The sequence below is a fragment of the Xenia sp. Carnegie-2017 genome, unplaced genomic scaffold (genome assembly GCF_021976095.1).
Source record: "Xenia sp. Carnegie-2017 unplaced genomic scaffold, XeniaSp_v1 HiC_scaffold_24, whole genome shotgun sequence".
In the NCBI taxonomy this organism is placed as follows: domain Eukaryota; kingdom Metazoa; phylum Cnidaria; class Anthozoa; order Malacalcyonacea; family Xeniidae; genus Xenia; species Xenia sp. Carnegie-2017.
In genome coordinates this window covers 15,804,830-15,832,442 of record NW_025813487.1, presented here as the reverse complement: position 1 = coordinate 15,832,442, position 27,613 = coordinate 15,804,830, and the positions used below count along the sequence as shown (strand labels likewise).

Sequence of the window (27,613 nt, the reverse complement as noted above, 5' to 3'; positions counted from 1 at the left end):
GAAATGAACTTCCTTGGATGTGAGCCTTTAAAAATGCTGACTATTCAGCGGATGTACACACCATTCCATGCAAATCATGTAATTACAACGAAAGTGAGCAATTAAACTTCCTCTCACTTGAACATATTTTCTATTCTGTTTTTCTAAATGCAATCAATTGAGGAGTTCTGTTAGCATATTGCGATAATGGAAGAGACATTTTCCGAAATATTTGGAAGAAAAACACGAAGCAACTGAGCAACTGACACACACACACTGATAGAGTTGTTCCCTTTATCGGAATATCGGAATGAATAAGATAACGAAAATTGATTACATTCATAAAGAAGGAATTAGGACATGTTAAACTAAGTGAAAATCAACTTAAAGAACTTAAATATGAAAATTCGAGGTCCATAGACACGTGAATCCATGGGTGTTCTAACACAAACAGTTTTTTAAGCGAGAACATCCCTCATAGACAGGACACATAAATATAGCTTCTTGGTTGAAAATTTATGACATATTGAATGTCATGTTTTTACAAGTGTGTGTGTTACATGTTTGTAGATGTAGATCGTCCAGGTTGGTATAGTCCTGAGAAGGACTGTTTTTTGTTCTTGTTGACTGACGTTTCGACAACCTTAGCGGTAGTCATCTTCAGAGTCATAAGTGTGTGTGTGTTTCTCAAATTAATGTTTCATCACTAGTTTAAACTTTCGTGAGTTATCGCATCGCGTGCATGAAAGATCAACCACACCTTTTAAAGTTTCCAAAGTCCAATCACATTGTAGACTCTTGCATATCTATAAGAACGCTTGGCTATGACAATATGGCTCTAAAGAGCAATATCGGCTTAGGCCCCGTTTACACTGTACCGGATTGCTATCGTAGCAGGTTGAATATTCTTTATATTAAAAGACAGTGAAATTGTTCAACGTCAAAAACACAATCAAACTGCCTCTCAGTTTAAAAAGCTTTTACTCCGAAAATTACCTCTTTAAAGCAAATGAAGATGTCGTGGTGAGCGAATCCGGTATAGTGTATACGTGGCCTTAGAGACTCGATTTTGAGTCCTTAAATGAAGAAAATTACATGTTACTCCTTATTAAAGTGACAAATTAAACAAACGTTATTACAAATATTGTGTTTCTCTGTTAACTGAGCGGCCAATGGCTAATGTGTTTTTCCTGATTCATGGAGTAAAGCTTTCAAATTTCTTCGTCGATGAAAACAAAAAAGAAGCGAGATCTTATCGCCAATGCCATACGTTACTGTAAAACAAACTGTTGAACCGTGTGTAAAAACGATTACATGAGCTTTAAATTCTTAACTCAGAAGTATTTCAAGAACCTAACATGTAATGAGCATTGTAAGTCTCGCGAGGCAATCACTCAATTTAGGAATTCTATATAAATACAGGTCATATAGAACACGTTCAGTTTGATGACTGACATGCGACGCCTTTCAATATTTAAATGCAAGTGTATTCAAGGAGAGATCTTAGAATGATGTCGTTTAAGCTGTTGAAAGTCCCAACATACTGCGTTTGTCATCAGATTGTCAATAAAAATGAAACAAAAGCCCAAACAGCAGGAGATTGCACTGCAAGTAAATATAATTATTTCGAACGTTCAAAATTGCGTGCGTCTTGAAAACGACCAAGCAACTCGTACACGCTACTTTTGCGTCAGAAAAAATACTCAGACATCAAGACGGTCATCAGCAGCTGTTTCGTTCAGGAAGAGAGTGACGAGAGCCGATATAGAAATGTTGACAGTCGCTTCTAATACATATATTTCATGGACGGTTTTGACGCAATAGAACGCTGCGAAATTTAATCCGGTAATGTTATTCGACCTCAGTTTCCCAGCCAACATTCCGGCGGCCACACGATGAACTGTGGAGAAGTCAATGGCAAAGTAATAACGTCAACGTTTGCAAACGACGGTCAAACATTGAAAAAAATTTACGACAATATATAAATCTTATTGGCTGCAACGTTTTAAGGTAAGTCGGTTATGGTGGCTAATACTGTTTGCGTGAATGGATGCGGGAAGGAATGTCATATCGCAAAGTGTTTTATGAAGCAGCAAAGTTAGTCATGCTATATGTGATCAACTTTCAAGTAAATTATACCTCTATGTTATGTTGAAGGCGGACGCCAAACTTCGTTCAAGATTTTTTCAGATTGAATAACTAAAATTCTGTAGGAAATATTTTAGGTTATTTCCGCATGTTGTGGCTCTCTAGACATATAAAATAATGCGGTATTACGATAGATGAGTTTGTGATAGCTGTGTTATCATGAATCTGTGACGGAAACACGTCTACTCTGAAATGTATATTGTGTCATTCATAGCGAAGCGCTTTCTATTGTGTTTAATCCAAACATGCCTTTGAAAAAAGTACTGTGAAAAAAATCCCAAAAATGTTTCCCTGGTTTGAAGATGACAACAACGACATTAGTGTCGGCTTGCAACTCATTGAGTTCTGTAATAACTGGAGCGACTATCTCAAGCGCGGCTTTAATTAGTGGCTGACGCCAAAAAAATGGAGGATTTGTTCCATTACTACGGTGGCTCACAAGGGACACCACACAAAATAGTAAGAATTATACAAAATAAAAGATATTAATACACACACAAAATACATTACACACACACAAAATACATTATACACACACAAAACAAAAATATACACACAAAACAAAAATACAAACACAAAATATGATCGCGGGCGCTTGCAGTGTCGGATAGCTGACTGCTATCAGTTTATTATGATAATCAGATATGTTCAGATGTGTAATGAGATATGTGTAATTGTGATTTTAACATGTGATCGACTAGTACTTGTCGTCGTATTTAACAGTTTTAACTGCGAAATAACTAAAATGACATTTGAAAAGGAATCGAAAGCAAGCTCTTGCGATACTGAAGCGAAAAATCAATAAGAGAAATAATAAGCACTTATTGGATGAGGTTGAGCATGGTATCAAGAATTATTCAGACCGATGTCAATGTAACAATGTTATCTGAAGAAGCGAAGCTGAGCTTGCTTCGATTCCTTTCCAAATGTCATTTAAATTATTTCACAGTTGAAACTGTTAAATACGACGACAAGTACCAGTTGACCACATGTTAAAATCACAATTACACATATCTGATTACAACCTTATAATAAACTGATAGTAGTCAGCTATCCGACACTGCAAGCGCCCGCGATCATACTTTGTGTGTGTATTTTTATTTTGTGTGTATATTGTTATTTTGTGTGTATATTTTTATTTTGTGTGTATATTTTCATTTTGTGCGTGTATAATGCATTTTGTGTGTATTTTTATTTTATATGTGTGTGGTGTATTTTTTGTATATATTAATATCCTTATTTTGTATGATTCTTATTATTTAGTGCGGTGTCCCTTGTGAGCCACCGTACCTTATCGCTGAGATTTACCGAAATTGACTGCTTTTCCGAAAATCTCACAATTTCTCTCTCCCCCCTTGAGAAAGAGCGAGGAAAAAATATATGTGTTTTTCGCATATTTGGCAAGCATTTTATGATGAAAATCACTATGTAAAACATAAATTTCTTAAAAGCGAGTCTACTGCATTTGCCAGCTGTCGGCTCATCTGAATGCTCTCGACGAGCTCTTTCCAATATTTTACGAGATACGATCTGCGCATGCGCAGTCCTTTCTCCTAAACTACTGTGGTTACGTCGATGATCTTTAGCTCATCTGAAAGCTCTCGATGAGCTCTTTCCAAAGAGCTAATGAAAATCGTCGCACTTCCAATATTTTAAGAGATACGGTCTGCGCGTGCGCGAAGTAATTGCTGTGCAGTTTGACAAGCCCTCTGTGTCTGCCCCATTGCGAAATTTAAAATAAAGCCCTGCTTATTATATGTTTTTATCATAATACTGAGTCAATGTTTTCCAACAAAAAGGACCTTTTAATGTTCTTTTACACAGTAATGCCTTGATCATATTTTAACAATGACGAGTTTTCTCGCAAATAAATAAGTCTGATGAAAAAATTATTTGTGTCAGCTTTTCATTAAGGAAAATTCGTAAAAGTTACAATTATCGCAGACTAATAGCGTAAAACAGCAAACAAATATATGCAGGTGTAAAGAAAACTTTTCTTATTGACATTGATGCTTGAAAGCTGCTGGATGATTTTGACGAGAGATTATTTTACGAGCAGTATTCAAAAAAACTCATTAAGTTCTTAACTGTCATGGCAAAAATGCCGAAGAAACTACCGCCCACTCGAACCATCTTGAACACCCAGCATGACTAACTGCTTGCCAGATGTCTCTGACTTAGTTCAACAGCTATTGGAGTTAAATAAATGAGTGCGTAATTTAACGTCTACAGTTTTCTATGAGGTGGAAGAGAGAGCAGATTTGATATCAAGACCCGAGACTTGAGTTCTTACATCAAAGTAGGTTTACTGCAATTATGACATTGTTTTCGTTGAAAATGTTTTATTACACATTTAGTCTGGTTGCTGCAACTTTCGAATAATTTTTAACAAATAAAGGTTGGATTCTCGATAAATTAATATTGTTACATAATGATACTGTCATCGGTGAAGCTCGTAACATCACAGATATTTTTCAGTGGACAAGAGAGATACGCGATCAAGCCCTTCACATATTCAATTCTTATATAACTAGCACGTTATTGTATTAAAATGATTGTACGAAACACAATAACAACATATGTTTCTAAAATAGAGTCAAAATATCGTCAATTGAAAAAACACGTTTGAAGAAGTTTTGCTTTTTACCGACAAATATTCCATATAAAGTAAATGGTTTGAACCCGGGAGTACAAACATGTAAATATTCCATATGAAATTGTCTTTTTCCAGTTCAGGGTGAGGATGGTGGTTGAGACATCCTAACATCACAACATCCTAACATCTCCTTTACATCTGAACTGGAAAAAGACAACACGCTCCCCTTCTTGACGTAAAAATAACTCGCTCAAACGGCAAGTTATCCACCTCCGTATTCCATATGTTTTATTTATAATCTACGTTTGCCGAAGTATCTTTAACTTTCTAATACTTATACGTGCATATTACAGAATTAGCTGAAAAGATGCTTTATAAGACTTTCCTGGTGTTCACAGTTTCCATCAATCTTCTTGTCAGTTTTGGTAAGTAAAAATATTATATATTATACTCTCATAGCGTACGTTATAACTTTAATGTATTATACTTCTACATCGTCATGCATGTAGAATGTAGGTACAAAATTATGTGTTATCATGAAGGATAAAAGTGTATATATACATGATCGTGACTAAAACACCACACGAGTACATACGAGTACATACAAGTACATACGACTGACATACGAGTAGATACGACTAACATACGAGTACATAGGGTTAGGGTTAGGGTTATATATATATATATACTTGTGACCAGTATGTAGTCGTATGTCACTCGTATGTAGTCGTATGTCACTCGTATGTACTCGTATGTCAGTCGTATGTACTCGTATGCACTCGTATGTACTCGTGTGGTGTTTTAGTCACGATCATATATACATATAACTTGTCATCCCAACGACAGTATACGTGTGTAATGCGGTCACCTGGCCAACATTTGTAGTTTGGCTATCGCAGAGTTGATTTGCACTTAAACCTGATATTTTTCAAGCTACATATATATAAAGATATTGTGAATCATCAACTGATAAAATGTAATTGAAAAAACTGTAACAAAATAGCATTATATACATGTGTTCAAAGAAAGTTAGATATGAAAATATAAATTTAATCTATCCAATTGTTATACATCAACGTGAAAACGAAGGAAGAATAGAATTGAAACATTCGGCAATTTACCAAAAGAACTACACGTGTAAAAAATCTTCCTCTTCTCTAAGAAATCGTTCAATTTTAAAAAACCATCTGGACACATATGCGAGCATTGACAGTTCTTAACTTAGAGTGCGATCAATATTCTGAATCATATCTATATTTATCATGGGTGGAATTGTTAATATATTTTTTAGCATTTCCATATTTTTATTGAGTATTAAAATATAAAACATGAATAAATGGCCGTGTAGTTTACAAGTTTGTTTTCAACGTTAGACTGCTATCTAACCTATCAAACAACAGGCATCTCTAAGACAGTCACGAAGAATGCAACGTCCACTATGGTCCAAAAAAAATCGGCGACGAAGATGAAGGATGATTGCCTAAAAGCATGGAAAAAAGCGGATTGCTTCGGAAAGGGAATGCAATTGTTGCCAGTTTGCTCCAAATATGGATGTTATATAATGCGCAAATATTATTATTGCTGTCAATATCTGTACATAGAGAAGAACAAAGGGTCACCTTATCATTATCTATGGGAAAAAGGTATTTGAAATACAAGGAGAATTTCATAAATTCAACGAGACTTACTACCTGTGAGGTGAAGTATGATTTGAATTCGACAAGTCATCAGCCAGAGAGTGAAGGAAATGTGCGGAATTGATCGCAGATACTGATATCATGGCGACTAGTTATCGAGATCCAAAATTTGCAGCTTTTCTGGTTCATGCATGAAGTGCGGAGTTGTGTGTTGGAGATGTTTATATTCAACTTGACAAAAAATTTGGCAGGTGTACATTTTCTTCATTATCTGACTGATTACTAGTAGCATTGCATTTCAACTTCACCTTACATGTAAGTCTCGTTCGTTGAATTTTTAAATTCTACTACATCATCAACATATATGGTCGTTACGGAGTTGTGCGCAATTGATACGAGATTTCGAAGCTCGCGCGGATTTTCCCGTATCAATTCCGTACAACCCCGTATCAATTCCGTACAACCCCGTATCAATTCCGTACAACCCCGTATCGATTCCGTACAACTCCGTATCAATTCCGTACAACCCCGTAACGTCTGTAGATGCTGATGTAGTAGAAACTAGAATTCGACTCATATTGTCTTTCTTGAGTACTATTTTGTGCGTATAGCTTGTACGCAGATTCAAAATTTTTGTAAGAGAGGAAGTGCATCATAATCATGTCAATAGCTCTAGTTTACATGAGCTGCTATTTGATATGAGTTTTATTTGGTTCTTATTGGGGCTACTACTGCGCACAACGTGCAATAAAGGATTCAACGTTTGCAATATGAACGTCGATATATCAAAAGCGATACACGCTATTTTATACTTGTATACGTAGATGTGAAAAACGAGAGAGTGAACGTGAAGCCTCTAAAAACAAAAGTTTCATATTTTTAGATTATGATATTTGCTGTAATTATCAGAGTCGCTGCTCTTGGATATGCCGAAAAGCCCACTTTAATAATAAAGGCGAATATGACTCCACTAAAAACCAACATTTACAACCTTGCCTAAAACGACACCACGTCCTACCATAAAAGGAGGTGAGTGTCTAGCAGATAATAACCCCTCCTCCTATTCCCCTTGCAATATTAGATGTAACAACATGGTTGCCATGGTTGCCATGGTTGCCTTGGTTATAACAGAAATATTTTCTGACGTATTTTCTCCAAAATACAGGGATGAGGTACATTTAGTTCTAAATATTTCACATCAATATATCCATGAGGGACGTTTATTTAAACTAGACATCCCTCAATTATTAATACTATAGTAAGCCTTGTTTCCTCATTTCATTTTCCTTGTCTGGGGACATTGCATCAGCTTGCTTTTAGAATTTTCCAACAGCTAAATAATTGTCAATTCTGGTGAACGGGTGAATGGTAACATTAAATGGCCAGATATTTTCCCTTTTAAAGTCTATTGAGCCTCCACAACTTTGAGGTTGAAATTATGAAGCCAACAGACATCTTGTTCGACTCAATACTTAAGACACAAGTAAACATTTCGGTCTCTTTTTTTTTATTTTTGAAACTTCTAATTCCATGTTAGAAGTTTTAACAATATTCTAATTCCATTAGCGACGTTACATACACCACTGTGCTAAATATTGAAACAAAATAACAGGAATTACTCAATTGTCACGTGTTTGGATTCAGAAGTTCTCATTATGACTTCTAATTATACTTACAGAGAAAGTATTCTTAAAGCAGTCTGGAAACTTTTCGTCTCTTAATTATCCAAACAGCTACCCAACACACGTGGATTTCACTTACAAGATACAACTCAATAATAACAAGAGGGTTTGTCTACATATCAGGTATGTGTATAAAATTTTAAATGGAACGGTGATTACTGAACAGTCAGATGAAGCATTGTTTGTGATAGATGCATCATCTAAATTCCTTGAAACGAGAACAATCAAATCCGCTGCATTGACTTAGAAAAGCTCTTTAAGGAGACCCTCAATAGCTGAGCAAAAATCCGTTGCATTCACTTAGAAAAGCTGTGTAAAGAAACCCTCAATAGCTGAGCAATATTTCACTGCATAGTGAACTGCACTACAGAAGTATGAAGTAAATGGTTTGAACCCGGGGTATCGTTACATGTTTGTAAATGTAGATCGTCCAGGTTGGTATAGTCCTGAGAAGGACTGTTTTTGTTGTTGCTGACTGACGTTTCGACAACTTTAGCGGTAGTCATCTTCGGAGTCAAAATTGTGTGTGTGTTTCTCAAAATAATGTTTCATCACTAGTTTAAACTTTCGTGAGTTATCGCATCGCGTGCATGAAAGATCAACCATACCTTTGAAAGTTTCCAATGACTAGTCATTTGACTCTGAAGATGACTACCGCTAAGGTTGTCGAAACGTCAGTCAACAACAACAAAAACAGTCCTTCTCAGGACTATACCAACCTGGACGATCTACATTTACAAACATGTAACTACAGAAATATGTTATATCAACCGTACTGAAACAACAATTTTCAAGCATCACAGAAGCCAGAGAAAGGAACTTTTTCTGCAAGTACTTAGCGATCCAACCGTTAAATAACTTGTTATTTTCAAGAACAAAGTAAAAACACAGCAACAATTTGTTCATTGCAATTAAAGCTTCGCCTCACGCCATTTTAAGTATACTCGTGCCATTTTTTAAATTTGCTCAATTTAACAAAATATAAAACATATCCAAGAAATGCTATGATAGCTATCACAAAACCTGTTAATAGCAAAATTTTTTACTTAATACTTAAGGCCTTGTGTCGATAGGAATTTCTGAAGTCATTACCTTACACCAAATTATCTTAAATCTGTATGTTATTCAAATTAGCGATTTGGAACTTCGTAAAGAAAACGATAATACACCCTGTAAAGATGACAGTAGAGACTATATCAAGATTTTTGATGGTTGGGTATCGTGGTCAAATCTTCTTTTAAAAATCTGCTCGATGAAAGATATTACAGGGACCATAAATTCGACCAATAACAAACTCAGCTTGAGGTTCATCAGCGATGGCAGCGAGACTTTCAGAGGTTTCAATGCAACATATTGGCCTTGTAAAGATTCCGCGGGTAAGAAAGTATGCGTATAGCATGTGCCAAAGAATGGATAGGGTTTGGAGGTACAGAAGGGGGATAGAGGAAGGGTAGAGGTTAGAGGGTAGGACAAAAAAACTACAAACAACACCAAAACTACAACATTACACTCTAATAATATTAACACCAATCATATTCACGATACACCAAAACCCATGACAACGCATTTCATCCAATCCAATCACATTAATCCATCCGCTAATCCAATTAGACGCTCTAAGCGTCTACAAATGAAAAACAACTGTATATAACTTTCTATAACTTTCTAATGAAGGCTCGAAGCACCGAGTTGAAAGCTCAATAAAATAATTTTTACAGCAATCCGGAGGCATTAAGTAACATATATTTTCTAATTAAATGAAGATATGATCTTCGCACTTTGCTGGACAATTTAAGCAATTGTTTCATAAACCTGAAAAATTCAGGTGACTCAACGGGATTCGAACCCATGACCTCTGCGGTGCCGGTGCAGTGCTCTGACCAACTGAGTTATGAAGTCACACAGTGTAGAGCAGGTCAATTTTGTTGGGCTCATGTTAAAATGTATAAAATGCTAATTAGTATGGAACATCATATAAAGAATACTAAGGAAAGTATAAAGTGTAATAATCTTCCAGCTTATTAACGAGTTTATGATTTATATTGAACAAGACGCATATCAGGAGTTCATCTGCATGGGCTGCTCGAGAACAGTGTTTAATTATATTTGCGTTTTTATTAATTTGCGAAATGCCACAACAAAATATTCAATGTAATTTCGCATGGGGCAATGTATTGTCAGTAAGTCATTACAGAAAGATATTGATTATCTCAAGATCTTCGTGTCAGTCACGCTTGATTTGTTATGTAATCTCGCAACAATACAAGAAAATTCTAATTTTAAAACATTGGGCTAACCGTCGTTGCCACAAGTAAATATCGACAGCTTCGTCATTTGAAAAAATTTGGTGTGCCAATGCATTGACGCTTCAGATGACAAGTTGTTCAGAGGTGGAGTTTAGTCTCAAAAATTCTGTTGGTTCGCGAAGAGTTCTTTTCACTACAGTCTACTAAGTTCTGTAGTTCTTTTCGACAGTCCTATAGTTCTTTTGTACAGTCCTATAGTTTTTTTCTATAGCTCCACAGGTTTTTTCTATAGCTCTATAGTTCTTTTCTATAGCTCTATAGTTCTTTTCTATAGCTCTATAGTTCTTTTCTATAGCTCTATAGTTCTTTTTATAGCTCTTTAGTTCTTTTCTATGGTTCTATAGTTCTTTTCTATAGCTCTATAGGTCTTTTCTATAGGTCTATAGTTCTTTCTATAGCTCTATAGTTCCTTTCTATAGCTCTATAGGTCTTTTCTATAGCTCTAGGTCTCTTTCTATAGCTCTATAGTTCCTTTCTATAGCTCTATAGTTCTTTTCTATAGCTCTATAGTTCTTTTCTATAGCTCTATAGTTCTTTTCTATAGCTCTATAGTTCCTTTCTCATAGCCTATAGTTTCTATAGTTCTATAGTTCTTTTCTATAGCTCTATAGTTCTTTCTATAGCTCTTTAGTTCTTTCATCTGTTCTATAGCTCTTTTCTATATCCTCTAGGTTCTTTTCTATAGCTCTATAGTTCTTTTCTATAGCTCTATAGGTGTTTTCTATAGCTCTATAGGTCTTTTCTATAGCTATATAGTTCTTTTCTATAGCTCTATAGTTCTTTTCTATAGCTCTATAGGTGTTTTCCATAGCTCTATAGGTCTTTTCTATAGCTCTATAATTCTTTTCTATACCTCTATAGTTCTTTTCTATAGCTCTATAGGTCTTTTCTATAGCTCTATAGTTCTTTTCTATACCCCTATAGGTCTTTTCTATAGCTCTATACGTCTTTTCTATAGTTCTATAGGTCTTTTCTATAGCTCTATAGTTCTTTTCTATAGCTCTATATTTCTTTTCTATAGCTCTATAGTTCTTTTCTATAGCTCTATAGGTCTTTTCTATAGCTCTATAGTTCTTTTCTATAGCTCTATAGTTCTTTTCTATACCTCTATAGTTATTTTCTATAGCTCTATAGTTCTTTTCTATAGCTCTATAGTTCTTTTCTAAAGAGCTATAGAAATGTTGAAAGGTGTTCAACCCGTGTGCTATCAATATAAACAATTAGTCACTCGGCTCAGCGTAAATTAATACACGACGATAGATATTGAATATTTGTCATTTTAAAACATTAATTTTTAATCACAACGTCAAAATATTTTTGAAAACAATGATTTTTATTTCCTTACAGAAACTCGTAAAACAAACCAGGTCACTGGAGTGGTGATTGGAACTGGATGTGGCCTCGTTTTCCTTTGTCTGACGTTCCTAGCTCTATGCCACTCACGAAGATGTAGACGACTTTGTTTGCAAAAAGAAGTCGAAAAATATTCTGATCATGCAGATGTTGTGGAGGAAGAAGGTCCTCCTGCATACTGTGATGGTAAGTTCATGTTAAACTTATGATATTTTTTTAATTAGTTCTCTAACGTGTTTCTCAACAGTGATGGCTTCGCCTGACAAGTTTCCAAAGACTACAGATTCAACAAACAACAGCGAAGAGCTTCCGCCTTATCCAGGGTTACCGCAGAATGATAATATGATACCCAAGACATCCCAGCAATCCCTCAATGACGCTGGGTACATCTCACAAGAAATTGAGGAAGTCGTCCTTGAAAAATCTGTGATTGATGGAACAGAAAGCAGTGGTGAAAATTCGCAGAATGCCTCAACGAGACCGCCTGAGATGTCGGCAAATGAGCAGGAGGTCGAGGTAAGCATTGAAGAAGCAGAAGAGACAAATGTCGCTGCCAATGATGAAAAGACCACTAAGGAAAAGGTTCAAAATGCCGAGTTTATCGATGACGATAAAAGCACATGGGATGTGTCAGAAACGCAAGATTTTCAACATCCAAAATCAATAAACACTGTTGTTTAAAGAATAGTAACCTTCAACTGGGGCAAAGTATATTCAATTAATGGTACTTTACTAAGTAAAATATTTGTAGGCATAAATTTACTATAATTAATAATAAAATTCGTCTAAATTTAACGCAATCACGTATAAGATTGACTATAAATGGCACATAGAATATTTTAACATAAAAGCAAAAGATATAAAGCTCGAAATGACGTTAGTGCAATTTAAGAACAAAAGAAAATTTCTTTTGTTTTCGTTTGCTCAAACAAAATGAAATTATTTGAGCTTTGGTTTCGCGGTTGTTCTCAAACCGCTTGTAAAAATACGAAGTTTTTACGTTTAGGTAAAGGCTTAAAATCAGCCTACCCATAAATTATTTGGTAAAATAATAACTTCATCCACACAAAATTACTCAACACTCCTACCTTATTTATTGTTTTCTTTTGACTTGAGTATTTGAGCAGACTCGCACTGACTGTTCCTTATGAGTTTTGATCTTGCTTATAATCAATGAAGGCTTGACGGCCATAGTCAATTAGCAGTTCAGTTTTTGAGCTAAAGGTTAGAGTAGTTTTAAAATACATAATATTGAAGTAAATACAATAAAATATAAACATACAGAGAATTGTAAACTCGAGAAATATATGTATATAGAGTTTGGATTTATTATATATATATAAAGCGGATATATGAGTCGAAATAAAGAGTTTGTTGGTCTTAAAAAAGATTGATATTTAGGAAGTTTTAAAGTCAACAATATTGCAGCATTCATATAGTATTGTCAAGGACATGTGAAAAAAATTGTCAACATCAAAATCAAAAACATAAAATTGACATCCAGACATTGAGAAAAATATTCTTAGCTAGTTTAACTCACCAGTAAGCTCCAACCGACGTTTGTTTTCAATTTAAATGTTAGACTTTAAGCAGACTTTCTTTTTAGCTGAGGTTAAAATTAATTCTTGCATACAATATGCAGCAACTTGCTCAAAGAAAACTTTAATGTCAAAATCATGTGACGCATATTTCCATCGTTCAAACTGCCATCCTCTCGGCCAGTATCATTGATTTAGTCAGCATGAGATTCTTTACGAAGGATAAGATTTCTCCTGCAAATGATACAAAATATTTTAATAGTCTGGGTATTTTATTAAATTATGTCAGACGTTGATAAATTCGCTTTGAGTCTTTATACGACGGGAAATTTTGGCAGCTAGGGCGAAGCGAAATCTATTGCCCGTATTGTAAAAGCTCACTCACACTCGCACTCATTAAGTTCGACATAAAGATTACACTCTATCTAATTATTGGCAAAGTCATTTCTCCATCTATGGCAAGATTTTCTCCTAGATATTTAAAATCAAGCAATCAATTGTTGAGTGAAATTTCGGTCTTCAAAGAATGATGAAGTGATTTTGAAGCCCTGCCCCCACTGAGTGTGAGTGAGCTTTTAGAATACGGGCAAATATTTTTTGGGGGGGGTCTGGGCATAACGTTTGTCTGTAAATTGGGTATGGCATGGGCGTGGTTACTGATGATTATTAATGATTATAGAATGATTTTGAGGGATGGGGGTCTGGTCTGGCATCCCCCGGATCGCAATGCCCCTGTTTGGCAATGCTTGTAGAGCAATTTAAGAAAATTGACAAGAACATGGACAATATACAAGTTAAATGCCACAGTCTCAGCTTCAATAATGTGGTTATCAGCATTGGAGTAAATGTGATTATTATCGATACATTTAACGACGTATCTATTGATTGCTTCATCATCTCTGCAATATACAAACAGTCTTGCTTCGTCTGCATACTAAAACCTCACTCACAGTGACACTCACTTAGTTGAGCTTTGAAATCAATAATCATCTCGTAACTATCCGAAGATAGTACTTTCATTTCACTGACTGCTTGATTTGGAATATTTTAAAAAAATCTTGCCATCGCCATAGAAAAATGACTTTGCTATAAGAGTAATTGTGTAAGGGAGCTTTTAGAATCCAGGAGACGGTTGCGCGAAGCCTGGATAATGTTATCCATTGGATAGTAAAATTTTCAAACTTGTAAAAACAGATGTCTATTTTTCCCTTACGGCAAAGAAATTTCGTAACCTAAGAAGCGATACTTTATTTCAGCGATTGCTCAGCTCAAATCGTGTATTTTCCCTTTTAAAGAAATTTTGTAAGCATTCAAAATTAAAATTTTTATCCGGCCGGTGGATAGCGCTGTTCGGCCTCAGTGCAACAGGCCCCGTGAGTTCGAACAAAAATAAACTAGTTTGGCCTTTTATTGACACAAAAACTCGATACTTCTAAACACAATATTTGAAATCTACAATGATTTGGAACAAACTAACATGAAGCACATATTTTGTGTCAGCCTTGAAGTACGTAGTAATATGTACTCCTTTCAGATAGATAAACATTTCTCACAAAATCATGTACATGGTAAAATAATGTTTATGAGTGTTGAACTAGAGAGTAAAGGGATTCGGTGATGTTGCATAACGTTGTGTGACGTATTTTGAAGCAATCTTTATGTACGTCAATGTTTCTAGGTACATTTATATAAATATGCGACTTTGATGTATATGGAGTTACTCGACACGATGGGTCAAATATTCAAATATATATTTATAGGCATAGTATAGTGGTTCCACTACGCATGCGTGGTTTCCCAGCAAGATACTTTCACAAAATCAATATGGAATAGTATTGCACCAGAATGCTATTTTACTAATAATTCACGTTTAAAGCAAAAGTTTGCCGAAATTTTTACAAACGTTATCGTCTTGCGAAGACGATAAGGTTCCAAGCTTTTGTACTGCAAAACGATGTATTTGTAAAAACATGTATATTTTCTATTGCGATCTAGTTGAAGTGTCTTGCTGGAAGGCGCGTCCTCTTAGAATTTGCTTCAGAAAAGTGGGGAACACGAACATCAAAGGTTCCGACACGAGTAGACCTTCTGTTAAGATATCTATTCTGTGCTACAACTACAGCTGTTGACCATCATTAGTTTAAGAATTGTAAAGGTTTGGCGTATAAATCGACGAATAACATGGAAATTGAGGATAGTAAAGTTTTCAAAGTTTATTTTATAATACTATTTATGTAAAAGTTTTGAAACTCTTCAACCATGGCGAAGCCCTTTAATGCACGCAATAGTAGGTTTATAAAGAATTCATAAGTAATTGATGTGTATATGTGTACATAAGTGTACATAATTATATGACATCGTGTAAAAGAGTGCTCAATATGAATGTTTTATTTTTCTATACAATATTTGTTGTTACATTTCAGTTAATTTTAAAATTGTCTTTGGTCAGTTTTTCACCAAGGAAAATAAAAGTTACGATTTATAATAGTGTCACAACTTTTTTCATGAATGTTGAGTCACGTATCATCTTCTTCAAATTCATTCATTCATTCATTCATTCCATTCATTCATTCATTCATTCATTCATTCATTCATTCATTCATTCATCCATTCATCCATTCATTCATTCATTTCATTCATTCATTCATTCATTCATTCATTCATTCATTCATTCGTTCATTCATTCATTCATTCATTCATTCATTCATTATTCATTCATTCATTCATTCATTCATTCATTCATTCATTCATTCATTCATCCATTCATTCATTCATTCATCCATTCATTCATTCATTCATTCATTCATTCTTAATTGTCATGGTAAAATACGATTACCCACTGTCATGGCAAAACGATTACCCACTTGAACACATAATATGACTAACTGCCTGCCAGATGTCTTTAAGTCAAACGTAAGCTAGGTTCAGTAGCCATCGGAGTTAGACAAGCAGCTAACATTTTCCAATGTCTGCACGTTATCTATGCGGTGGAGAATAAATTCGATATCAAGATACGACATTTAAGGTATGACCGACATATGTTTATTACCGTTATTTAGCTGATATTGACTTCTTTAGGATTGTTTTATTGAGGTAATTTTCGAATAACTTTCAACGAATTAGGGTTGCAACACTCACGATAAAATATCTCTCACGATTTAATATTTTCGGCATAGTATATAGAATATACTCACGATTTAATATTTTCGGCATAGTTAGGATTTCTATGGAGGAGAAGAGAGAAACTTCGATAAAGCCCTGCCTATGTAAAACTAGTTCTTTGCAAGCGGATAGTTGTAGAGATATCACATTTGAAGCAAGCTGGAAACCAATGCATTTTTTGTAAACACAAGATGTGAGTTGCGAAAAAATGAGGCCAATAATTTGGTTTTTCGAATATTTCAAATCTACAATCATACAAACTGCTATAAAATTAAAATGATTAAGAAATAAACAGGCAACATATATGTTACTGACATAGAGCGAAGATAACATGAATTGAAAAAACCGAACTTAACGAAGTAAAGTTATATGTTAATTCGTTTGCTGTATTGATAATCCACTTTTTTTTGAAGTATTTTAAACTTTGTAATATCAACGCTTAATTCGTTTGCTGTTTTTATAATCGACTTTTTTTTGAAGTATTTTAAACTTTCTATTATGAACGCTTAATTCGTTTGCTGTATTGATAATCCACTTTTTTTTTGAAGTATTTTAAACTTTGTAATATCAACGCTTAATTCGTTTGCTGTTTTTATAATCGAAGTTTTTTTGAAGTATTTTAAACTTTCTATTATGAACGCTTAATTCGTTTGCTGTTTTGATAATCCACGTTTTTTTGAAGTATTTTAAACTTTCTATTATGAACGATTAATTCGTTTGCTGTTTTGATAATTCACGTTTTTCTGAAGTATTTTAAACTTAGTAATATCAACGCTTAATTCGTTTGCTGTATTGATAATGCACGTTTTTTTGAAGTATTTTAAACTTTGTAATATCAACACATTGTAGAATTAACTGAAAAGATGCTTTTCAATACTTTCATGGCGGTCACAGTTTTCATCAATCTTCTTGTCAGTTCCGGTAAGTAAAAATATTATATATCATGTTCATATAGCGTACGATATAACTTTCAATGTATTATACTTCTCTATCGTCAAACACGCAGATTGTAGGTACAACAAGACAAGCAGAGAACTCGAGAGAGCTCCATTCTCGCCTAAAACAACACCAAGTACTACCATAAAAGGAGGTGAGTCGAGTAAAACATAACTTATATGTATCGTACTTGTCTATCATCAAACATGCATAATGTTGCTACAAAAATATAACCGGATATCTTTAGAAAATTTTTATACACTGACTTTATGGTTGCATAGCGTTCAATTTGGTTCAGCCGCGTCTTAAGAGTGGTGGGTATTTGTGGAAGGAAATAGACAAGCTGTAACACTTCAAAGTTGCGTTAAAACTGTTGGGAAAATTGAGCACACAACTTTCTAGCCAGTTCCTAAAATGTTGATTTTTATCTCTCCCTCCCTCTCCTCTCAACGTAATTTGCTTCCAAATACTATGTGGTTATGATTTTTGTTTTAATCCGGTGAGCAATAATGTGTTTTGATGAAGGATTACCCGTCTATCTAATCTATGATCCCAATCTCAAGGACAGCAGGGGTGCATTGTGGATAATCTGGCCGTAACATAACTAACATTGTAGTAGCTATAGCAGAGTTCACTCGCATTTAACCTGTGTGGTGAAGCCAAAAAACGACTCTGCAATTTGATTTTCGTCAGGCATAATCAGAGATATTATGTATTGTGATCAAAAAAATGTATATGACGTGTAACAATGGAATTATTTTATAGTCCCGACGACTAAGACAATTACAACAAATGAAGAAATGCCCTATGAAATTTTTTGGAATAACGTTGAATGTATAAAAGCATCAAAGAAATCGATGTTATGATGTTATGATGCCTCATAACATCATTGTTTACGATGGATGTAATACGGAGTCGATAATTCATGATGAGCACTGCAATGGATACCTACGATGGAGATCGCTATAAAAATTGTTTCTCGTCATAACAAATGGGTAAAAGGCTTGTTAACTTGCGGTATTTTATCGGAAAAGGTAAATTGAGCGTTTTTTCGTCGTTTTTTTTAAGGATAGCCTGCACACAGGTTAACCAACATATCGGGAAAAAGGTAAATTGAACGTATGCACGGAGTCGATTCATGCCTGTTTTTGGTTGGTTTTCAAGGATAGCCTGCACACAGGTTAACCAACATATCGTTTAAACGGCAAAGGTTTAGCAATGGCGTAGATTTCCGCTTTGTGAATCCGCTTCATTTTGTAGCATGTATATATGAACGGTGTTACGTCATTGTGCGGTGTGAGTACCTATTTTTTTCTAAAGAATCGGTTATCAATTAAAATACATTGTAATCGTTTTCAATTTTTCGGCTATCAAATATTTGCGCAAATGAAATTTATAATATTCATTCCAGTTTACGAGCAAGGATAGAATTTCGTTCATCTAACTATAATAAGGTAGCCACCCGCAAGTATCGCGTTTCGCCCCTATTTTCTAAATATCCTCTTATCGAGGAGTGGAAATTTTTACCAACACAAAATCATGTCAAACAAACTCAATCAGACACCTCACCAGAACGACAATTAGGGGGGGGGGTATATTCATATATTCATTTTATAATCCGTAAAAAACAAGGGATTTCATAAGAAATTAATACGGCATGTCAAGCATATATGAATATCCCCCCCCCCCCAAGAAGTATCGTTCTGGCTACGTGTTCTAACTCATCCCATGTGTTTAAACACGTGAACGGTTGATTGGTTGAACACGAATCATAGCAATAGACGAACAAACGGATCCATTAAAAGTCGAGTTGGTATATATACATGTTGTAAGATATTTATCTACTGAACATTGTTATATTCATTGCTGTTTTTGAGGCATTTTTTTCTTTTTGTGTTTAGCCTGTGTGCGGGCCATCCATTATAGTAACGTCATACTAAACAAATATCAGGATTCCGTACTTCAATTCATGTAAATAATGCCATGATTTTCTATAGTTGGACTGGATGTAGCATAAGCTGGAGTAATTTTAACCAGAATCAGTGAGGCGAATATATAGCTAAAATAATTTCCAGATTGTAACGTAATCGAAAAGTCGAAATTTCTGAAATTGACAATTTTGGAGTGGGCGACATCGATAACACACAAAAAGCTGTTAATTAATTTAAAATGCGGTTGACATTTGACAGTTAAGCAGCCCGTGTTGTCTAAATGGTTGTTTGATATTTACAGATTGGGTCGAAGTTTACCATGAGTACAAAGAATATCCTGATCCCTATGAAGAGCATCACCCAAGGACAGAAAACAGGAAACATAAGCCCATTAGAGTTCCTACCACATTGCCGACCACAATGCCTACCACAATGCCTACCACAATGCCTACGATAAAAACAGGCGAGCTCATTGAAAGCTAATCTTTCCCTGAACGTTAAATTACAGTAGATGTAAATTTTGTTCCGAAAACAACATATAAACTACAACAAGAACATGACATTATAAACATGACATAACATGACGTTAAAAACAAGAAGAAACTACAACAAGAACATGACAATATAAACATGACTTAACATGACTTTAAAAACAAGAAGAAACTACAACAAGAACATGACATTATAAACATGACATAACATGACTTTAAAAACAAGAAGAAACTACAACAAGAACATGACAATATAAACATGACTTAACATGACTTTAAAAACAAGAAGAAACTACAACAAGAACATGACATTATAAACATGACTTAACATGACTTTAAAAACAAGAAGAAACTACAACAAGAACATGACAATATAAACATGACATAACATGACTTTAAAAACAAGAAGAAACTACAACAAGAACATGACATTATAAACATGACATAACATGACTTTAAAAACAAGAAGAAACTACAACAAGAACATGAGAATATAAACATGACATAACATGACGTTAAAAACAAGAAGAAACTACAACAAGAACATGAGAATATAAACATGACATAACATTACTTTAAAAACAAGAAGAAACTACAACAAGAACATGACATTATAAACATGACTTAACATGACTTTAAAAACAAGAAGAAACTACAACAAAAACATGACAATATAAACATGACTTAACATGACTTTAAAAACAAGAAGAAACTACAACAAGAACATGACATTATAAACATGACTTAACATGACTTTAAAAACAAGAAGAAACTACAACAAAAACATGACATTATAAACATGACTTAACATGACTTTAAAAACAAGAAGAAACTACAACAAAAACATGAAATTATAAACATGACTTAACATAACTTTAAAAACAAGAAGAAACTACAATAAGAACATGACATTATAAACATGACATTACTAAACAAGATACAAAAAAAAATCGATTATGACATTATTGGCATATATAAATATTTGTGAACGTTCCTTTCATACAAAGTTCATGACTCGTAGATAGGAGTTTCGCTGCCCATAGATAAGTAGCTAAACATAGAAAAACAGCAGGGAACGACTCGATTGTGAATCGGTGGGATTCAGATGTTACCATAATGCATTGCATTTATACTTACAGAGGAAACAATCTTAAAGAAGCAATCTGGAAGCTTTTCGTCTCTTAACTATCCAAAGAACTACCCAACACACGTGGGCTACTTTTACATGATAAAGCTTAATAACAGAAAGAGGGTTTGTCTAAATATCACGTATGTATGAAATTCTAAATACAACAATGTTGAAGAGTCCGTTGTAGACACTTGATGTAATATAAAAGAGATGCATAACTTTGAATTATTCGCAGTATACAAAACATATCCTTTATAACGTTTGTCATAGTCGCTTGTTTATGCCACAGTTTAAATATAGTATTGGGTGGATGGGAATTTCTGAAGTAGCTTGCACCTAATTTTCTTAAATCTCCATGTTATTTATATTAGCGATTTGGAACTTCGAAAAGAAAACGATAATACACCATGTAAAGATGACAATAGAGACTATATCAAGATTTTGGACGGTTTGAAACGGTGAAGCCTCTTTTAAAAATCTGCTCAATGAAAGATATTAAAGGGACCATAAAGTCGACCAATAACCAACTCAGCTTGAGGTTCTTCAGCGATGGCAGCGAGACTTTCAGAGGTTTCAATGCAACATACGAGCCTTGTAAAGATTCCACGGGTAAGAAAGTATGCGTATAGCATGTGCCAAAGAATGGATAGAGTTTGGAGGTACAGAAGGGGGATAGAGGAAGGGTAGAGGTTAGAGGGTAGGACAAAAAAACTACAAACAACACCAAAACTACAACATTACACTCTAATAATATTAACACCAATCATATTCACGATACACCAAAACCCATGACAACGCATTTCACCCAATCCAATCACATTAATCAACCCGCTAATCCAATTAGACGCTCTAAGCGTCTACAAATGAAAAACAACTGTAAAAACAACAGGTCAATTTTGTTGGGCTGATGTTTTCTCGTGAAAGGAATGTCATATGAAAGAATGTTATATGCAGTGCGGTGTTTTGAAATTAAATGAAGACATGATCTTCGCACTTTGCTGGACAATTTAAGCAATTGTCTCATGAACCTGAAAAATTCAGGTGACTCAACGGGATTCGAAAACATCAGCCCAACAAAATTGACCTGCTCTCCACTGTGTGACTTCATAGCTCAGTTGGTCAGAGCACTGCACCGGCACCACAGAGGTCATGGGTTCGAATCCCGTTGAGTCACCTGAATTTTTCAGGTTCATGAGACAATTGCTTGAATTGTCATGAGACAATTGCTTAAATTGTGTGACTTCATAGCTCAGAGGTCATGAGCACTGCACTGGCACCGCAGAGGTCATGGGTTCGAAACCCATTGAGTCACCTGAATTTTTCAGGTTCATGAGACAATTGGTTAAATTGTCCAGCAAAGTACGAAGATCGTATTTTCATTTAATTTCAGAACACCGCACTGCATATAACATTCTTTCATATATATTTTCTATTCCAAAAGTCATACAGAGCAAGGATCGAAGAAATGAAAAAGTTTATAGCACGAGAGGATAATTCTCAAAGACAAAAGGGTCTTAGAGTAACAACATTTCAAAAATGTTCACGACCTGTGTGCCGCATTAAATGATGCTTGGCAAGGCTGCCCGACAAAAAATCTAAATAGGAACAGAATTAAAAGAACAAAACTTTTGTCTGCTTGTGATTCGTTTGCGTTTTAAGGTCTAGATCGATCAAATTTGATTGGTCCCATGTATAAAATGCTAATTAGGATGGAACATCATATAAAGAATACTAAGGAAAGTATAAAGTGTAATAATCTTCCAGCTTATTAACGAGTTTATGATTTATATTGAACAAGACGCATATCAGGAGTTCATCTGCATGGGCTGCTCGAGAACAGTGTTTAATTATATTAGCGTTTTTATTAGTTTGCGAAATGTCACAACAAAATATTCAATATAATTTCGCATGGGGCAATGTATTGTCAGTAAGTCATTACAGAAAGATATTGATTGTCTTAAGATCTTCGTGTCAGTCACGCTTGATTTGTTGTGTAATCTCGCAACAATACAAGAAAATTTGAATTTTAAAACATTGGGCTAACCGTCGTTACCACAAGTAAATATCGACAGCTTCGTCATTTGAAAAAATTTGGTGTGCCAATGAATTGACGCTTCAGATGACAAGTTGTTCAGAGGTGGAGTTTAGTCGCAAAAATTCTGTTGGTTGGCGAAAAGAGTTCTTTTCACTACAGTCTACTAAGTTCTGTAGTTTTTTTCTACAGTCCTATAGTTCTTTTCTACAGGTCTATAGTTCTTTTCTATAGCTCTATAGGTGTTTTCTATAGTTCTATAGCTCTTTTTTATAGCTCTATAGTTCTTTTCTATAGTTCTATAGTTCTTTTCTATAGCTCTTTAGTTTCTTTTCTATAGTTCTATAGTTCTTTTCTACAGTCCTATAGCTAGTTCTTTTCTATAGCTCTATAGGTGTTTTCTATAGTTCTATAGCTCTTTTCTATAGCTCTATAGTTCTTTTCAATAGTTCTATAGTTCTTTTCTATAGCTCTTAAGTATCTTTTCTATAGTTCTATAGTTCTTTTCTATAGCTCTATAGTTCTTTTCAATAGTTCTATAGTTCTTTTCTATAGCTCTAAAGTTCTTATCTATAGTTCTATAGTTCTTTTCTATAGTTCTATAGTTCTTTTTTATAGCTCTATAGGTCTTTTCTATAGTTCTATAGTTCTTTTCTATAGCTCTATAGTTCTTTTCTATAGCTCTATAGTTCTTTTCTATAGCTTCATAGGTCTTTTCTATAGTTCTATTGTTCTTTTCTATAGCTCTATAGTTCTTTTCTATAGCTCTATAGTTCTTTTCTATAGCTCTATAGTTCTTTTTATCTATAGTTCTTTTCTATAGCTCTATAGTTCTTTTCTATAGCTCTATAGGTCTTTTCTATAGTTCTATAGGTCTTTTCTATAGCTCTATAGGTCTTTTCTATAGTTCTATAGTTCTTTTCTATAGCTCTATAGTTCTTTTCTATAGCTCTATAGGTCTTTTCTATAGCTCTATATGTCTTTTCTATAGCTCTATAGTTCTTTTCTATTGCTCTATAGGTCTTTTCTATAGCTCTATAGTTCTTTTCTATAGCTCTATAGGTCTTTTCTATAGCTCTAACGTCTTTTCTATAGTTCTATAGTTCTTTTCTATAGCTGTATAGTTCTTTTCTATAGCTCTATATTTCTTTTCTATAGCTCTATATTTCTTTTCTATAGGTCTATAGTTCTTTTCTATAGCTCTATAGGTCTTTTCTTTTTACTCTTTGACTTGTTTCTATATCGTTCTTCTCAGTCTACTCAAATGTTGAAAGGTGCTCAACTCATGTGCCATCAATATAAACAATTAGTCACTCGGCTCAGCGTAAGTTAATACACGACGATAGATATTGAATATTTGTCATTTTAAAACATTAAGTTTTAATCACAACGTGAAATATTTTTGAAAACAATGATTTTTATTTCCTTACAGAAACTCGTAAAACAAACGAGGTCACTGGAGTGGTGATTGGAACTGGATGTGGTCTCGTTTTCCTTTGTCTGACGTTCCTAGCTCGTTCCTAATTCATCTAAATTTAAGGCAATCACGTATAAGATTGACTATAAATGGCACATAGAATATTTTAACATAAAAGCAAAAGATATAAAGCTCGAAATGACGTTAGTGCAATTTAAGAACAAAAGAAAATTTCTTTTGTTTTCGTTTGCTCAAACAAAATGAAATTATTTGAGCTTTGGTTTCGCGGTTGTTCTCAAACCGCTTGTAAAAATACGAAGTTTTTACGTTTAGGTAAAGGCTTAAAATCAGCCTACCCATAAATTATTTGGTAGTTTAATAACTTCATCCTCACAAAATTACTCAACACTGCTACCTTATTTATCGTTTTCTTTTGACTTCAGTATTCAAGCAGACTTGCACTGACTGTTCCTTATGAGTTTTGAACTTGCTTATATTCAATGAAGGCTTGACGGCCATAGTCAATTAGCAGTTCAGTTTTTGAGCTAAAGGTTAGAGTAGTTTTAAAATTATTATACTGAAGTAAATACAGTAAAATATAAACATACAGAGAATTGTAAACTCGAGAAATATATGTATATAGAGTTTGGATTTATTATATATATATAAAGCGGATATATGAGTCGAAATAAAGAGTTTGTTAGTCTTAAAAAAGGTTGATATTTAGGAAGTTTTAAAGTCAACAATATTGCAGCATTCATATAGTATTGTCAAGGACATGTGAAAAAAATTGTCAACATCAAAATCAAAAACATAAAATTGACATCCAGACATTGAGAAAAATATTCTTAGCTAGTTTAACTCACCAGTAAGCTCCAACCGACATTTGTTTTCAATTTAAATGTTAGACATTAAGCAGACTTTCTTTTTAGCTGAGGTTAAAATTAATTCTTGCATACAATATGCAGCAACTTGCTCAAAGAAAACTTCAATGTCAAAATCATGTGACGCATATTTCCATCGTTCAAACTGCCATCCTCTCGAATACGATAACAAAAATCGATTACATTCATAAAGAAGGAATTAGGACATGTTAAACTAAGTGAAAATCAACTTAAAGAACTTAAATTTGAAAATTCGAGGTCCATAGACGCGTGAATCCATGGGTGTTCTAACACAAACAGTTTTTTAAGCGAGAACATCCCTCATAGACAGGACACATAAATATAGCTTCTTGGTTGAAAATTTGACACATTGAGTGTCATGTTTTTACTAGTGTGTGTTACATGTTTGTAGATGTAGATCGTCCAGGTTGGTATAGTCCTGAGAAGGACTGTTTTTTGTTGTTGTTGACTGACGTTTCGACAACCTTAGCGGTAGGGTCATCTTCTGAGTCAAAATTGTGTGTGTGTTTCTCAAATTAATGTTTCATCACTAGTTTAACTTTCGTGAGTTATCGCATCGCGTGCATGAAAGATCAACCACACCTTTTAAAGTTTCCAAAGTCCAATCACATTGTAGACTCTTGCATATCTATAAGAACGCTTGGCTATGACAATATGGCTCTAAAGAGCAATATCGGCTTAGGCCCCGTTTACACTGTACCGGATTGCTATCGTAGCAGGTTGAATATTCTTTATATTAAAAGACAGTGAAATTGTTCAACGTCAGAAACACAATCAAACTGCCTCTCAGTTTAAAAAGCTTTTACTCCGAAAATTACCTCTTTAAAGCAAATGAAGATGTCGTGGTGAGCGAATCCGGTATAGTGTATACGTGGCCTTAGAGACTCGATTTTGAGTCCTTAAATGAAGAAAATTACATGTTACTCCTTATTAAAGTGACAAATTAAACAAACGTTATTACAAATATTGTGTTTCTCTGTTAACTGAGCGGCCAATGGCTAATGTGTTTTTCCTGATTCATGGAGTAAAGCTTTGAAATTTCTTCGTCGATGAAAACAAAAAAGAAGCGAGATCTTATCGCCAATGCCATACGTTACTGTAAAACAAACTGTTGAACCGTGTGTAAAAACGATTACATGAGCTTTAAATTCTTAACTCAGAAGTATTTCAAGAACCTAACATGTAATGTTATCATGAATCTGTTATCATGAATCTGTGACGGAAACACGTCTACTCTGAAATGTATATTGTGTCATTCATAGCGAAGCGCTTTCTATTGTGTTTAATCCAAACATGCCTTTGAAAAAAGGACTGTGAAAAAAATCCCAAAAATGTTTCCCTGGTTTGAAGATGACAACAACGACATTAGTGTCGGCTTGCAACTCATTGAGTTCTGTAATAACTGGAGCGACTATCTCAAGCGCGGCTTTAATTTGTGGCTGACGCCAAAAAAATGGAGGATTTGTTCCATTACTACGGTGGCTCACAAGGGACACCACACAAAATAGTAAGAATTATACAAAATAAAAGATATTGATACACACACAAAATACATTACACACACACAAAATACATTATACACACACAAAACAAAAATATACACACAAAACAAAAATACAAACACAAAATATGATCGCGGGCGCTTGCAGTGTCGGATAGCTGACTGCTATCAGTTTATTATGATAATCAGGTATGTTCAGATGTGTAATCAGATATGTGTAATTGTGAATTTAACATGTGATCGACTAGTACTTGTCGTCGTATTTAACAGTTTTAACTGCGAAATAACTTAAATGATATTTGAAAAAGAATCGAAAGCAAGCTCTTGCGATACTGAAGCGAAAAATCAATAAGAGAAATAATAAGCAATTATTGGATGAGGTTGAGCATGATATCAAGAATTATTCAGACCGATGTCAATGTAACAATGTTATCTGAAGAAGCGAAGCTGAGCTTGCTTCGATTCCTTTCCAAATGTCATTTAAATTATTTCACAGTTGAAACTGTTAAACACGACGACAAGTACCAGTTGACCACATGTTAAAATCGCAATTACACATATCTGATTACAACCTTATAATAAACTGATAGTAGTCAGCTATCCGACACTGCAAGCGCCCGCGATCATACTTTGTGTGTGTATTTTTATTTTGTGTGTATATTGTTATTTTGTGTGTGTATTTTTATTTTGTGCGTGTATAATGCATTTTGTGTGTATTTTTATTTTATATGTGTGTGGTGTATTTTTTGTATATATTAATATCCTTATTTTGTATGATTCTTATTATTTAGTGCGGTGTCCCTTGTGAGCCACCGTACATTACCGCTGAGATTTACCGAAATTGACTGCTTTTCCGAAAATCTCACAATT

General features: G+C 34.3%; 1 protein-coding gene and 2 long non-coding RNA genes across 5 annotated transcripts; 2 read left to right on the top strand and 1 right to left on the bottom strand.

Moving 5' to 3' along the window:
- The first annotated feature begins 1,610 nt into the window (after positions 1–1,610).
- LOC124450700 lies at positions 1,611–13,089 on the top strand. Of its 3 annotated transcripts, none has more exons than XM_047001338.1 (9): positions 1,611–1,989; positions 4,360–4,426; positions 5,077–5,148; positions 6,124–6,366; positions 7,244–7,389; positions 8,039–8,165; positions 9,177–9,418; positions 11,696–11,887; positions 11,949–13,089. In XM_047001338.1, exons 7-9 carry the CDS (start codon positions 9,295–9,297, stop codon positions 12,380–12,382), a joined length of 750 nt encoding a protein of 249 aa, XP_046857294.1. In that variant the 5' UTR covers positions 1,611–1,989; positions 4,360–4,426; positions 5,077–5,148; positions 6,124–6,366; positions 7,244–7,389; positions 8,039–8,165; positions 9,177–9,294; the 3' UTR covers positions 12,383–13,089. The 3 variants fall into 3 exon arrangements, with proteins under 3 accessions (XP_046857294.1, XP_046857293.1, XP_046857292.1); XM_047001337.1 differs by having other exon boundaries at positions 6,097–6,366; XM_047001336.1 differs by lacking the exon at positions 4,360–4,426 and having other exon boundaries at positions 6,097–6,366.
- Positions 13,090–13,247: 158 nt separating this feature from the next.
- Positions 13,248–25,265, bottom strand: LOC124450704. The gene is made up of 3 exons (XR_006950176.1): positions 25,204–25,265; positions 24,753–24,882; positions 13,248–13,473 (listed from the first exon to the last, which is right to left on the bottom strand). It is a non-coding gene; the product is annotated as an uncharacterized LOC124450704 (long non-coding RNA).
- LOC124450702 lies at positions 16,162–18,126 on the top strand. Its single transcript, XR_006950175.1, has 4 exons — positions 16,162–16,264; positions 17,251–17,322; positions 17,408–17,491; positions 18,103–18,126. It is a non-coding gene; the product is annotated as an uncharacterized LOC124450702 (long non-coding RNA).
- Positions 25,266–27,613: the final 2,348 nt, after the last annotated feature.